Source organism: Mixophyes fleayi, chromosome 4 (assembly GCF_038048845.1).
Source record: "Mixophyes fleayi isolate aMixFle1 chromosome 4, aMixFle1.hap1, whole genome shotgun sequence".
Lineage (NCBI taxonomy): Eukaryota > Metazoa > Chordata > Amphibia > Anura > Limnodynastidae > Mixophyes > Mixophyes fleayi.
The window spans coordinates 54,944,882-54,959,464 of NC_134405.1; the positions used below are offsets into that span (position 1 = coordinate 54,944,882).

The 14,583-nt window shown below is 40.2% G+C and overlaps 1 protein-coding gene across 5 annotated transcripts in view; it reads left to right on the plus strand.

Annotated features, from left to right (window-relative positions):
- The window catches only part of LOC142151429 (uncharacterized), a 31,895-nt gene extending 19,078 nt beyond the window's left edge, over positions 1-12,817 (plus strand). For 4 of the 5 annotated variants that reach the window (XM_075207052.1, XM_075207053.1, XM_075207055.1 and 1 more), the window contains exons 4-5: positions 5,415-5,489; positions 11,257-12,817. In XM_075207052.1, the coding sequence (XP_075063153.1) occupies positions 5,415-5,489; positions 11,257-12,551 (1,370 nt within the window). In that variant the 3' untranslated portion in view covers positions 12,552-12,817. Of the gene's footprint in view, positions 1-5,414; positions 5,490-9,450; positions 9,728-11,256 lie in introns of those variants that run through there. The other variant, XM_075207056.1, reaches the window with a different exon arrangement.
- The last annotated feature ends 1,766 nt before the right edge of the window (positions 12,818-14,583 follow it).

Here is a 14,583-nt window from a genome sequence, read left to right on the forward strand (position 1 = left end):
TCTTAACCGTGCAATCCAGTGTCGTCCGTCATTTGTTCATTAAGAACTCGGTATCTCATTGACTACATACCTTTTCAACGGACTTTCCTAACTTATAATAGAGAAATGTAAAAATTAACTGTTGATGACTCATCTGAGATACATAAACGATATTTTGGAGCAAAGTATGTATATACTTCATTGCTGGATAATGATTCTCAGCCAAACAAATTATCATGATACACTGCAGCCTAAAACAAAGAGTGTTCCATTTGTCTATTGTTAATTAGTCTTTCAAGAGTAATTCTTCTATTTCTCTATCTCACCCCTTTTAAACACTAAGTTTATATATCTTCTGTGTACCCTTATCTGTGAGAAGAAAAACAAGATAGTTATCTTAAAACAGCAAACAATACAAACATTTCCATTCTTTTCCATCGGCCAGTGATTTAGGAAAGCAAACATGTGACAACATAAAACAAACAAAATCAACAAAGATTATCTTTTAAATAAGTTTATTTCTACATTTTGCACCTTAATACTTACCACAGATTAACTCTAGAGTCAGCTATATTTCTCCCCCAGAATTTTAGTTGTTACAGAGTGTGCAATCAATTGTAGGGGAACCTCTGAGAGAAGTGTACGCCTCCTTGGTGGATGTCTATGTGATTTCCAACCCAGGTATCCATTCTTCTCTCTACACAGTTCCTACTCATGTGTCCCTTACGGCAGTAGAAGCACGTCCCTGTCATGTCTGCACAATGTTTTGCTAGGTGTCCTATTTTATTGCATTGAAAACACTTCCTCAACTCATGTTGTTTCTCTTCCTTTTTTACAATCTCTCCTAATGTGTCCTTCTTCTCTGCAATTGTAACATCTCACTATTCTGGGTTTCCTGTTATGTGGGTTGTATGCTGATGGTCGTGTGTGCAGTCCCTCTAGTGCTGGGATACTTACCATCATTACCCTATCACCTAGTGTCTCTTTCTGTCTATTTATACTTTTATCATGTGCTATAACTGACTCCCTGAGAGCACTTACAGTGATTCCTCTCCAGTTTGGTAATGAAGTTTGCACCCTTCTTTTCAAGTTTTCCCTGAGGCCATCCATTAGAACTTTAACATCACCATCTCTGTCCGCTTTCCCATTGGGAACTGTTGTAGTGCAGACAGGATGTAAGTCTACCAAATCACAATGACTAGTTGCTGAAATTGCTGCTGCAATACAATGGATGTCTTCCCCTGTGTTAACCTTTACATTATTCTCACCACTTTCAGCCGCTGCCCCTGCTGGTGGAACCGTTCCCTTTCCTTGTCCTGAAACATTACTTTTAACATTACTTAAAACAACATACAAGTTACTAGTTACAGTTTTCACATTTTTGGTATTGGCTGTACTATCCGCCCCGACCGAATTTGTCAGGGGCGTGTTTGCGCTCAGTTCGCCACACTTTGCAATGCACACTTCCGGAATGCTTGTTTCCTTGTACGCTTACTTCCGCTGAACACACGCTTCCTTGCCACGTGTACCCTTCTTGTTGCCACAATTTTAAACAATCCTCATGTTTAATTCTCGTTTATGTTGATTTAATCCGCACTTTATTTCTAACAATATTTAGCACCCCTGACTCAAAACTACCCATGTTTGGGAAAGGTCTTTCACAATCCTTGGTCATTTTGACCCACTTGTCGCAATATGTAGTTGCGTATGCACCATATTTATTAAACATAAAAAAATCTTGCTGAACTAACCGGCCATTCATTAGGCAGCACAACACGAACTATCTCTTGCGTTTGCTTCGCATCCATTGTGAAAACAACCTATTTCTCAACGCTATGCAAAAAGACTTTTTACCTGTTCTCCTTTCAAACAGAACTTACTAGAGATTTTTTATCCGTGGATGGTTTCACAGGCTACGCCCACACACCTCCTAACACAGATATATCATTGCAGACTAAAGGGCTATCAGCTCCTCGATACCCTGTACTCTACCACAAAGTCTGTTTTCACTGTATACCCTGTATACTACTTATTTAAGTCACGTGCTTCTTAAATACACCATATGCTACATAAAAAAAATCCACATACTACCATGTCACCGTATACCCTGTATACTACCTATTCCCACACCATATACAGCTTAGAATACTGTATATTACCTATAACACCGTATGCTACATACAAATTCACATACTACCTATTAAACTGCACTGTATGTTACATAAAAAATCCACATATTACCTATTAAATTGTTCTTATTTCAAACACAACCTTGCTCATCCAGTTTCCCTGGTCAGGCAGCAACCAATATCTCTGTCTTTTCAATAGTAAATCACCTCTTTGTCTGTCTTCAGCAGTATGCAAATTCTTCCGTTATCTATCTCTTTTCAACAGTATGCAAACTCTTCTCTTATCTTTATGCATATCATTCACATACAACCTTTTGTTTTCTGCACAGACAATAGATTTCCCAATCAATGGTATTCTTACAGAGGTTTTAACAAATGCTTATATAACAGACTATGAACATATTAACACATATGTAGACTATGTTACATATATAACAGACTATGAACATGATTGTTTAAACACGTGGTAACAATACCGGAAGTTCATACACGCTAAACAGGAAGCACACATACACTAGACAATGCAATACCCTTTAAAACGTAAAACGACAATAAAAAGAAACATTTTTCTTTCTTGTCCCTAGATTCCAATTAGCGTTCCTTCAGTCTATGCAACAACGGACATTCGGTCTCTCAACACAAAGTGAAACACATTACGTTCTTTCCTGCCATGCGACGCGTCCGTCAATCCACCCTTTGTTGAGGAACCGAATAACGTAAGCGTTGCATACCTGCCGGTAACGTAACTCCTAAACTTACGAGCCCCCAATTATTAAAGTATGCAATGTGCGATCACTTCGCCGACTGCACCGGACAGCTACTGATGAATAGGGCTTCAATATGATATCAGGCATGACACCTTTCCTATAACCTAAACCTTTAATAACACTGAAGTGTACATATAATCATATTATATAAACTAATAATAAACCAAATGCTATCTGCTCATAAATTACAGTGTAACAGAACCAATATGAATATGAATTACCGTATATACTCGTGTATAAGCCGAGTTTTTCAGCACATTTCTTGTGCTGAAAAAAGCCCTCTTCGGCTTATACACAAGTGAACTCCTGTTCTCCCGTCCCTCAGCTTTTAGCTTCCACAGTGGAACGTATGTGCGTTCCACTGACAGGAAGTTCGGCATTTGGAACGCAAACTTGCGTTCCAAATGCCGAACTTCCTGTCTGTGGAACGCACATGCGTTCCACTGCGGAGGTAAGTAAAAGGCTGAACTCCTCCTCCTGATCACTTATTGTACTGCTTCAAGCTGATGACCTTTGGGGTCTCAGCAACAATAGCATGATTTGTAATTGGCATTAACTGGCGCTATGAGGAGACATGGAACTGGGGCTTTGACTTGCAGCCTATTTGCACATTGGACTCTTAATTGTGGACACTCATTATAAAAATCTAGCGATCCCAACAGCGCAGTGGAGAAGACCCCGAGGGAGGAAAACTCCATGATTCTGGTAAGGTGCAGCAACTTTTAGTAGCCCGCCACAACCAGGGTTTTAATCACTACAGCATCAATTTGCTCATATTTCAGGCGCTGGTAGCAATGGTTGCTAAAAACAGGAACTAAAATGTTAGTTTAGTCAACATATTCAGGGAGATATTAGACTCCAATTTCCCCAACCTATCTGCCATGTCCTGCTGGATCCATCAGAAACTGTAAGATATTAGTTCCCCTCCATCACTTACATATGTCTCCTGTTTACCAGTAGCTGCTGCATTTCCCACCCTAGGCTTATACTCGAGTCAATAAGTTTTCCCAGTTTTTTTAGGTAAAATTAGGTGCCTCGGCTTATACTCGGGTCAACTTATACTCGAGTATATACGGTATATAAATAACTAAATGTTGTAATGCGAGAGTGTGCGTGCGTATTTTACCGTGCGTTCGCATCATGCCACGTGTTACGTGGCGTACGCTTCGCAATACGCACGGCAAACCAATATTAAACCAATTTTCTCTTTCGTTCATCCAATTATACGACTTCAACAATACTTTAAAACCAATGAACATGCCTTACCATAATACATCCCTCTCACTTAAAAATATCCTGTGTTTTAAAGTATGCTGTAAAAATACTATTTAAGTCTATCCCCTTTATCTCTATATGTGTGATTGTGGAAGTTTTTATGTATATTGTGCAGGTTTTATTAAAAAAGCTGGTGATAATGGAAGTGTTTCTTATTGCTAGTTGGATGTTAGAGTTTATCTATAAAGTTTTTTACATTATAAAGTTTTTTACATCAAAACGTTTGTGATTGGCTCTATGGGAGCATAAAGGATTGTAACTTTGTCCACCCACCATGCCTGGATAAAGATTATTGTAATCGAAACGCGTTGGGGGACGTAGGTGGGTGACGTCACACGCATCAGCGGGGAATCGGTTTGGACTTTACTCTTTCTGTCCGGACAGCGTGAGTCGCCGAAGTACTACCCGGGATGTCTTCTGCGAGGATTATCTAACATCACGCTTGTTTATTCCATCATAAGGGTAAGAGTCCATCTACTCCCTTTTGCTGCGGTGACAGATATTGGATCTTCATGTTAATATTGATGTATATGGAATAAAGTGTTATGTGGTTTTACACTATGGACTTCCTTTTTTTCCTTCCATGATTATTTAAACGGAGAGGAATCTTGTAAAGTGGAATTAAGGTCCTCTAGTGGAAACCATATGGTATTCTATACGCTTTATATCCATTGTGGTCTAGTGAGTATATACCCCTAAGGGGTTACGAAGAATATTCCATCACGTGGTGTTTCTTAAGTATAAAACGCACGGGTATTTCAGGGGACATTAACAACAGATTTTTGGATCCTACGGGCTGTGCTATGTTTGTTTTTCTTCTTTCCTCATATATGTATACGGAATGGATTAATTGAGGAGGAGGATTCTCTCATTTCATCGTGGATATATGCTCCCTTCTGTTCGCAAAGACCTAAAGAATATGATGTAAACTTTGGACAATATTGAACTATAAGCTATTACCATTAGCGCCATCTTCCCTTTTATTTTTGGATATATTTATGTGTTTGTACTCATAGGGGTTTTGTGTACCTAAAGGGGAAGGGCTGCTTTGTGGTTTTGACCGTGCGGATATACTCATCTTGAATATTCCCACTTCTAATATCTCCAAAGCATTTACATATATATTGTGATTATTATTTATTTTCTTAAATATAGGCAACTGGTATTTTGGGCTCGGTGATCCTTCAATTCTCCCAATTTAGGGCAGTAAATGTTGAAACTAAAATGTTCAGCGTGATTAAATTATTTTTATTTGCTCAAACAGGTTTTATTGAGGAGAAACCGGAACTTATATCAAGAATTCAAAAAGGTCAAGAGTTGTACAGCCTCACATGTAGAGGTGAGTGCTCAGACATTCGGAATTGGGTGATCTGTGTATTTTGTATTTGGTCAAGTGACACACATATGACATCAGTTTTGCCATTTTTCCATTCTATCGCTATTTTAATACAAAAACACATATGCCCTAGGGCTAGTCACTCTAATTAAATAAGACTACATGTAATACTGATTAATGCCTAATTCTGAACGTATTGAATTCAATTTGTAAAAAACTATTTTATAGCCTGCATGTGTCACTGCTTTCCCTGCTGGAGCCGTTAAGCAGGGGCAGGCTGGGCAGGGGGACATCGGTCCCCCGGGCCGCCTTATTATTACCGGCGGCCGCATCACATGACATGCGATGCGGCCGAGTCAGCGCACATGTGGGCGCATTACATGACACGCGATGCAGCCGCATGTGCACCCCCCGGGCTGAAACTTGCCAGCCCGCGCCTGCCGTTAAGCCATTAGCCGTGTGCTTTCTAAATACAGGAATTGCAGCAGTAACCTCTACAGTCTATAACAAGACACTTCACTGTGAATATTTTGAGGAAAAGAAATGTAATCAAAATACAAATTATTTAACATTTTAAATTATATATATATTCTATTTATTTTGATATAACAAATTTAGAAAAAACACAGTCAGGCTATCTGTTGTGGCTGGCAGGACATTCTGGCACTTTTTTCAATTTGAGAGCCATGGATCGTCTCTAGACAGCTATTGTGTCATAGATATTTTTTCCAGTCATTAACTTCTATCTACGTATTAAAAGTAGATCAGCCTACTAGGTCAGGTCTTATCCCTGAATCTTTCTACTACTTTTTCATTTAGTAGGAAGTATAAAGTACTGCAGTGTTACACAGCACTGAGCATTAAGGATATCACATATCATGTATCCATGATATAAATAAATTATAAACAGTAACATGAAACAGAAGGTGGAGATTGTCCTGCCCAAAAAAACTTACAATCTAAGAGGTGCTGGTAACACTTGATATGTAAGATAGACAGGGCAGGCACTAACATTTCCAGTACCCCATCTGCCAGCAATTTGCACATGCGCCACTTTCCCGCACCGAGGCAGCTCGGTGCGCCTATTCTGATCCCTCTTCAGAGCGGGGACGCACTCCTGCCACGCTTACCATGTTCTGCCGGCACTGAAGATAGAGCATTAACAATTGTAGCTGCTGGTGGGGTAAGTGTGAGTGGATACCATAAGGCAGAATCGGGGTAAGAACAGTAATTACAGAGAAGAGGAAGAAGGAGAGGTTTCTTTGGAGAAATGCATTTAAAGGTTTTTAATGGTTGATGAGTCTAATTATGGCTGAATATGAAGCATCATTAGACTTCTCCTGCACAGCACCGTGCAGGAGAAGTCTTACCGCGGTGCATGGGTTGAGGTTATGAGAGGAGACAACATTAGTAGATTGCTGGAGGATTGCAGCGGGTGACTGGAAGAGTATTAATGGGTGAGGTTGGAAATATTGGTGGGGCAGCAGTTGCAGAGGAATTTGTAGGCAAGGGTCATCAGTTTGAATTGTATTTTGGTTGTTAACTACAAGACATGGCTGGGTCAAGAGAGGGCTTCTTGAGAATGGAAATGGTAATGGCACGTCTGAAGGCACAAGGGGATCTACCTGTGGAGAGGGAAAGGTTGTGTTTGATTGTGACAGTAGTGCGATAGGGTGGACGCACCATCTGCACCTTGTTCTTAAGAACACTAAACTTCTGAACTGTTTACATTTGGATGAAGTATATTTCATTTTACCCCATGTTATGGACACTTTTTGTTTGCTTACACTGAATCTATAAGAAGCTGAGCTGAGGGACTGTAGGGGGAGTTCTGATACAGTACTGGGTGGGGATTATAGCTCCCGCTGGGCAGGAGCAACAAGGAAAGGTTTTGCAATCCATATGATCTATGCATGTGTGTGAGAACAGTATGATATTTCTGTTTTATTACTGGTAGTAATAACAGGTATTGTGATGTTTGTCTTTGTATGACTGACTAGGCAGAGTCTGTACACACACTACCTGGAAGGGAGCTGATAACAGAGCCCCGTAGAGTGTTCAAACAGGGGCTGTAGGCACAGGGGACACTCCTAGCCCATGAACACTGGGGATTTAAAGCTTGTGAGGACAGCAACTTTTGTTTAACCAAGTTGAGTGCAGAGTAGTCATGAAGTTGGAATATTAATGTTATAGCAGTTTAGGAAGAATACAATCTTGAAATGCCAGTGCAAAGAAAGATTGACAATCTAACACAAAAGATGGATAGTTAAATGATTTTATTTCGGCAAAAGATACCAACAAAAAAAATTATTTCCTGCAAGAATACGCATGAGGATCCCAATAAACACTTCCGCCCTCATGTTGAAATAGTCACGGATGCACTTCCAGAATCTTTAGACTAAGGAGACTAGCACAAGGTTTCCTCATCCACCAGAGACCATAATGAATTTCTTAGTCCTTTTATAGTCTTTTAAAAGTTTAACTAAAAATAATTGTGATTCACCTTCTTAAGTCTGTAAAATAGACATAACTACTACTAGCTTTCGACAGAAGATAATAGTGATACTTTATGTATAAAGTGTGAACTGTATATGCCACTAATGCAACATCTAAAGCTAACGTCATAATGATATATTGCTTATGTTATGCTTGGACAAAGAACATTACATAGCCTATTTCAATTTATTCAGATAATTTTTTGGTTTTAATTATTAAGTGTAACTTTTTTCTTCCAGTTAGTACTTACCCTGTCACTTCTAACTTTAGTCTTCACGTTTGCTGTTGGCTAAGAGCGGGCTAACTGAACACCTTTCAGTGAATCCTCTCTGGCATTCCTTTCTGAAGTTGTGATGTGTGGCAGGTCAGTTAACAGATGAAAGACGCCAGATAAAAGCCATGTATGTTTATACATTGTTTGTCAGTGAGGAGACTGTGTCTTGTAAGGAGCACTTTGATCATTCAATGGACATAGCAAAATACATCCTGTTTCCGAAGTGCTGGTATCTATGTTGCTGGAGGAACCAATATCACGATTCCCCTCACCGGAAAGTGACACCCAAACAGAAGGGGAAGCTTCTTCCAGTACCCAGAGACCAGCTTACAGCTTTTCACTTTAAGGCAGGCCTGTCCAACCTGCGGCCCTCCAGGTGTTGTGAAACTACAAGCCCCAGCATGCTTTGCCAGTAGACAACCTGTTGATAGCTGGAAGGGCATGCTGGGACTTGTAGTTTCACAACATCTGGAGGGCCGCAGGTTGGACAGGCCTGCTTTAAGGGATTAAACTTAGGACTGAACCAAAACGTCCCCACAGAAAGTGATTAATGGTCATTTTGTCCCTTGTCCCTAGTTGTCCTAACAGAGATCCCAGTGGGGGAACTAGGATCTCCCTTTCCCTGGCCAATCCCTCAAAATAAGCATGGTCAATGATCATCTGTCCTGGGCAGAGTGAACTATCTTGGAAACTGGGGGCGGTATATAAATTGGTGCCCAGAGAGACTCAGGTGATCCGAGACCGTACTAACTGGTAATTATGGAACCTATTGGGCTGGCATTGCAAATGAAGAAGAATCAATGATCCAAGACTAACCTTAAGCTTCTAAGAAAGCCTTAAGGTTCTTGCAGTGGTGTTTGCCTGCCGAAAGCTGGGTGATGCCTAGACTGAGCTACTGCTATATTGGCAGTAGGGCAGGTATAAGGTGACCACTGTGAATCAGTCCCGGCTTTTGCATGGAGGATTCTGTGGTGTTTTTCTGTCATGGTCTCTGTTTCCCCTGTTTGTCCTTGCACACAGTAGGGTTGTCTTTTTTTGTTAATTCACTGATTATATATATATATATATATATATATATATATATATATATATATATATATATATATATATTGTGGCAAGAGCCCGCTACTGCAGAAGCACACGCGTACAACTTCTTCCTTTTTATGGTTCTTTATTGTCAGGATGGTAATAATGTTTTGACACCGTATACTTGCATAGCAATTATGGAGACCCTCAACGCTTACTATTCATAGTCCAGCTCTCTGTTCAGATCAGCCAGCTAGCCCAGCGTTGATCTGCCTGAACTATGAAACTAGCAGGGTTTTATACCTGACACTCCTCCCACAGGCCTAGCTTGATTGACAGGTGACACACCCACCTTCTCTTTAAAAGGAAACGCCCATCCCTGGCTCTGTTTAGACTATCAGGCCCACCCTGTCTGTTTGCTGAGAGGAAGCAGCTTTTAAATCATGTAAGAAAACCAATTTTAAACTACACATATGTTTTTACCTGGTTTAATCTCCACCTAAGTACATAACTGTGCCAATGTTTTACTCTACTTCCCTGCTTTCTCTGCATATTGCCAGCCGAATGCCTCCTTTTGTTGCAATATATTTTTATATATATATATATATATATATATATATATATTAGACCCTGCTGGCAGTTATTAATATAGAAATGTACCATACATCAACAATACGTGTAATTCAACGCATTGCTGGAGCAAAAGTCCTGATCTCGCTACAGCCATCCTTCATGATTCCCTGATTGTAGGTCCTTGTACTTTGAAGGTTGGTTAGGGGACGGCACCTGGTTTCCCTGTGTTAATGGCTACTTGAATCTTGGAGTGAAGAGGCAGGCACAAAGGTCCAAGAACTCAACCTCCAAAGGGGTATAATCATCATAGGCAATGTCAAGTTGTGCCCCCTACCAGGATTTAACCTGTTACAGTCTTTATGGCGGTTTCCTGGGTTCCAAGCCCACTGGCACTTCCGTTGCATGTTGACCGGCCACCATAACTTCTGGCTCCGGTATCTAGCAAACTCGATACAAACATGTGCTCCAGATAGGTCTTGCAGGAGAGGATAACTCAGGGACACTTAAGCTTTTTTGGGGACAATAGGGCTAATGTAGACTTTCATGTAGAAAAGACGAACACATGAAAAGAGCATTTATGTGCATAGATGGAGTTGATGGCATCACATGTGTGGCCGGTGTACGTCAAGACTTAATATAATGCAGAAACCAAACTGTTACACACTGTGTGAGCTGCGATGGCATCAAAAGCTTAGAGTTGCTTATATCATTAAGAGGGCACAATATAGGAAGTTTTGCTAGCAGTTAATTGTTTAAATATATTTGCTAGATTGGTCTATGACAACAAAAACAAAGAAGGGTTAATACTATGTGTATCTTGATGAACAGTGATGTCAAGCAGGTGCCAGTGTGTGTACCTGTAGCCACTTCAACCCACCCTGCCATCTTACTATGAATAATAATACTCTGTCCCTTAAATCTAGGCATACGGGTGCAAATGTAGACTGTACAAATGATGCTTCAACAATGCACCTTTTCCCCCCCCTTTTTTGCTTTTCTTGTTTCTATGTTTAAATGTTACTATGTTTTCTACATTTTAAGGTTTTTTTGTCTTGTTGCACTTTATTGTACTTAGCATGGATCTTGTGCTTGTATGGGATGCCCTAAGTCTTTTATCCGATAAGATCATCAGAATGTTCAAAGCAGCATAGAGTATATCATGGGATGAGTGCGCTTGTTTGAGCTAGTGTCTTCTTCACTTATGTGATTATTCTTGAGGACTGGCCAACATTCGACAGAAACAACATCTTGATGTGGGAAATAGAGGCAGCCACAAATTTGTTTACGTAGTGGAAGGGTTCCCCAGCATAACAGAGTAGTGATTTGGAGACTCCTATTTGGAAGATAAATGCACCCCTATATGAAGTTCATACATCAAACTTTTCTTTTTTTCTTTTGCAGATCTTCAACCCATCAAGATCAAAGAGGAACAACTGTGCATGCCTGTTTATTTTGTGGGGCAACACACCTACACCAGATACTGGAGAGTAGAAAGCGATGATTGTTACAAACAGGGTAGTCCGTTACAGGTGTGTAATGGGAAAGAGTTGTCTTCATCTCATGCAGATGATACTATAAGAGAAGACCTGAATATGGAGTTTACACCTTTGTTCATCCAAAGTTTGTATAATGGTTCAAAACCTCTTATAAAGTCGCATAATAATGATGTATTAAGTGACCAGTGTAAAGGGATCACATGGAATGAGTCTGGAACCCCTAAATCGGAATTTGTGGCTGATTGTAAATTTCACCTCACTGAGAAGCATTACACGTGTACGGATTGTGGAAAATGTTTCAACCGGAGTTCTCATCTTTTAAGGCACAAAAGAATCCATGTTGGTGAGAGGCCATATTTCTGTGGTAAATGTGGAAAAAGTTTCATTGACAGCTCCCAGCTTGTTATACATAAGAGAACGCACACAGGAGAGAAACCCTACACATGTAGTGATTGTGAGAAAAGCTTTATTTGTAGATTACATCTTGTTAGACACCAGAGATCACACACAGGTGAGCGGCCATACATATGTAGTAAATGTGGGAAAGGGTTTGCTCAGAGCTCAAATCTTCTCACTCACCTAAGGACTCATACAGGAGAGAAGCCATATTCCTGTACTCAGTGTGGGAAATGTTTTATCCGGAGGTCACATGTGGTCCGTCATCAACGGATTCATACTGGAAAGGGTCCTTATGCTTGCAATGAATGTGGAAAAAGTTTCACAGAAAGTTCAGCTCTGCTAAAACACCAGAGAACACACACTGGAGAGAAGCCTTATGCCTGCACCCAGTGTCCAAAATCCTTCATGGACAAATCTGCATTGATTAACCACCAGAGAACTCACACTGGGGAGCGTCCATATCCTTGTAGGGACTGTGGAAAAACTTTTTCTCATAGCTCAGCACTAGTGAAACATGTCCGTATTCACACTGGAGAGAAGCCGTATGCTTGTGGAAAATGTGGGAAAAGCTTTTCTCAGACCTCTGCCCTTGTGAATCATCAGAGGACTCATACAGGAGAGAAACCATTTTCTTGTTCTGATTGTGGGAAATGTTTTACGCAAACATCATCACTTGTTAAACACCAGCGGACTCACACAGGGGAGAGGCCATACACATGTGCAGAGTGTGGGAAGAGTTTCACTTACAGTTCAGTTCTGGTTAAACATGAGAGGACACACAACAAAACTACAGTGGTGTAAATTAATGTTAAATACTTTATATATGTGTTAAATGAAACATTAGAATTATGGACTGAATTAAATTTTTTGTGGTAAAATATAGAGCTAGAAGTAAATACAAAGTTTATCTGAATTATGCTAATTCTGGACTTTTGAGTAGGTAATTTACCCTTTATTCATGTTAAAGTGGAGCCAAACCTTTTTCCCATTTTGACCCTCCATGGTTGTCCTGTATTTTTTTGAGGAACTATGTTCAGAGTTCACCTATAAATATTATTGTCAACCTATTTTGTGTCTCTTGTAAACCTTTTTGGCCATATCTCTCTAAATGCTTTGATAAGCGATGAACTGACAATCCGACACTGACTGAGGAACAGTAGTATGAGGCTTGGGAGTTCCTTCAACATACTGTTATTGTGAATATATTGGAAATCTCCGGCGCTAATAGGTAACACGATGGACATAAAAATACAAATTGAACATCAAAATGCAGCAAATCAATAGAGGGAGTGCAAATCCTCTAATAAACAAACATACCAACCAAAAAGCATAAAAGCATGAGATATTTCTCAAGCTAATAAGAACCTATATATATTAGCTTGAGAAATATCTCATGTGAATATGAATTATACTTGTTTTATTATCATGTACTGTATTTATCTATTGTTGGAGTAAACATATATACATTTATATATTGAGTTATTTGCCTGTTTATCTCCATGCATAGTTATCTTTAACAGAACATCTCATGTGCATACTGTTATTGTGAGTAGAGGCTGAACGATCCAATTAAGATTTTTACTTCTGGTGTTCTTTACACTGGTGTGTTATATTTTCATTTTGCCTGAAAAAAAGCTGTATGGACTTGCACAGAATGTAGCAAACAACATGACAAGGACATATGAGGAAAGACAGTAGACAGACATAATAATAATAAGAGAAAGGGTCATCCCCATGAATGCTTACATTCTAAATTGAAGTGTGGTGAGAGACAGTAGGAACAACTGTCATAAAACGGAAATGTTAGACAATAAAAGAGGAATCGGTGAACAAGATGGTCAAGAGGGGGTAGTTTAGGGGATCATGAAATGTTGAGTTGTGAGGGAGTGTATGAAGGATTGTAGATTGGGGGGAGTTAGGTGATGTGGGGTAAGGAATTCCAATGGTGTGGGGCAGCACAGGAGAAGTCTTGGAGATGGGGGGGAAGGAGGTGAAGAGAGGTGTAGGTCAGAGGCAGAGGGGAGTGGCCGAGTAGGGCTGTACCTTGCTACGAAGTCAGATGTATTAGCCTAGACAAAGAGCTAGAAGCTAAAGGAATGGACAGAAAATTAGGAGGTTAACCAGAACAGGGCTGTTCCTTGAAGAGCTAGGGAATTAAGGAGAGGATAGAGATTGACGATGTCAAAGCAGCAGAGAAGTCTTGGAGTATGAGATGAGAATAGTGACCCTTATGCTTAGCTATGAGTGAGTCATGTGCCCTTGTATATAACTCCTGGGGCTGCCTTGGGCTCTGTCCGGTTGCAGAAAAGCTTGTCTATCTGTGATGTTGGCCAGATGCTGCTTCAATGTCATACCACTTTTGGTGTGCACACATTTACACAAGGTCTCCAGTGGTGCGAGCATGCTACCAGGCATATTGAAAATAAAGTTAAGCCTACCAAGCATCCCCTTCCTCTCAGTACTGTCCATTGAAATGTATGTGCTTTAAAGTGTGGCATATCAACATTTTTTAAATATCTACAGATGTCATTTTAGACATTGCTGACTTCTCCAATATGTACCTTAAGAGAGCTATTTCACCTGGCCTTATCAAGTCAACCAGACACCCAAAGAAATTGTGTCAACTTCAGGCTAAAAACTTGTGGGGCTATGTTGTGCCAGATGTGCCAATCAGCTGAAGAACCACTTTTGCTCAAAACCACACTCATGGGTTAATGCAAGGATGTGGCATGGGCTTAAGTGAATTATTCATTTTGGCCTGCCAAAGGGTTGATCTTTGTTCTTTACCCAACTCAAATAGATGACCTGGAATCGATTACCTGCAGCCCAAGAT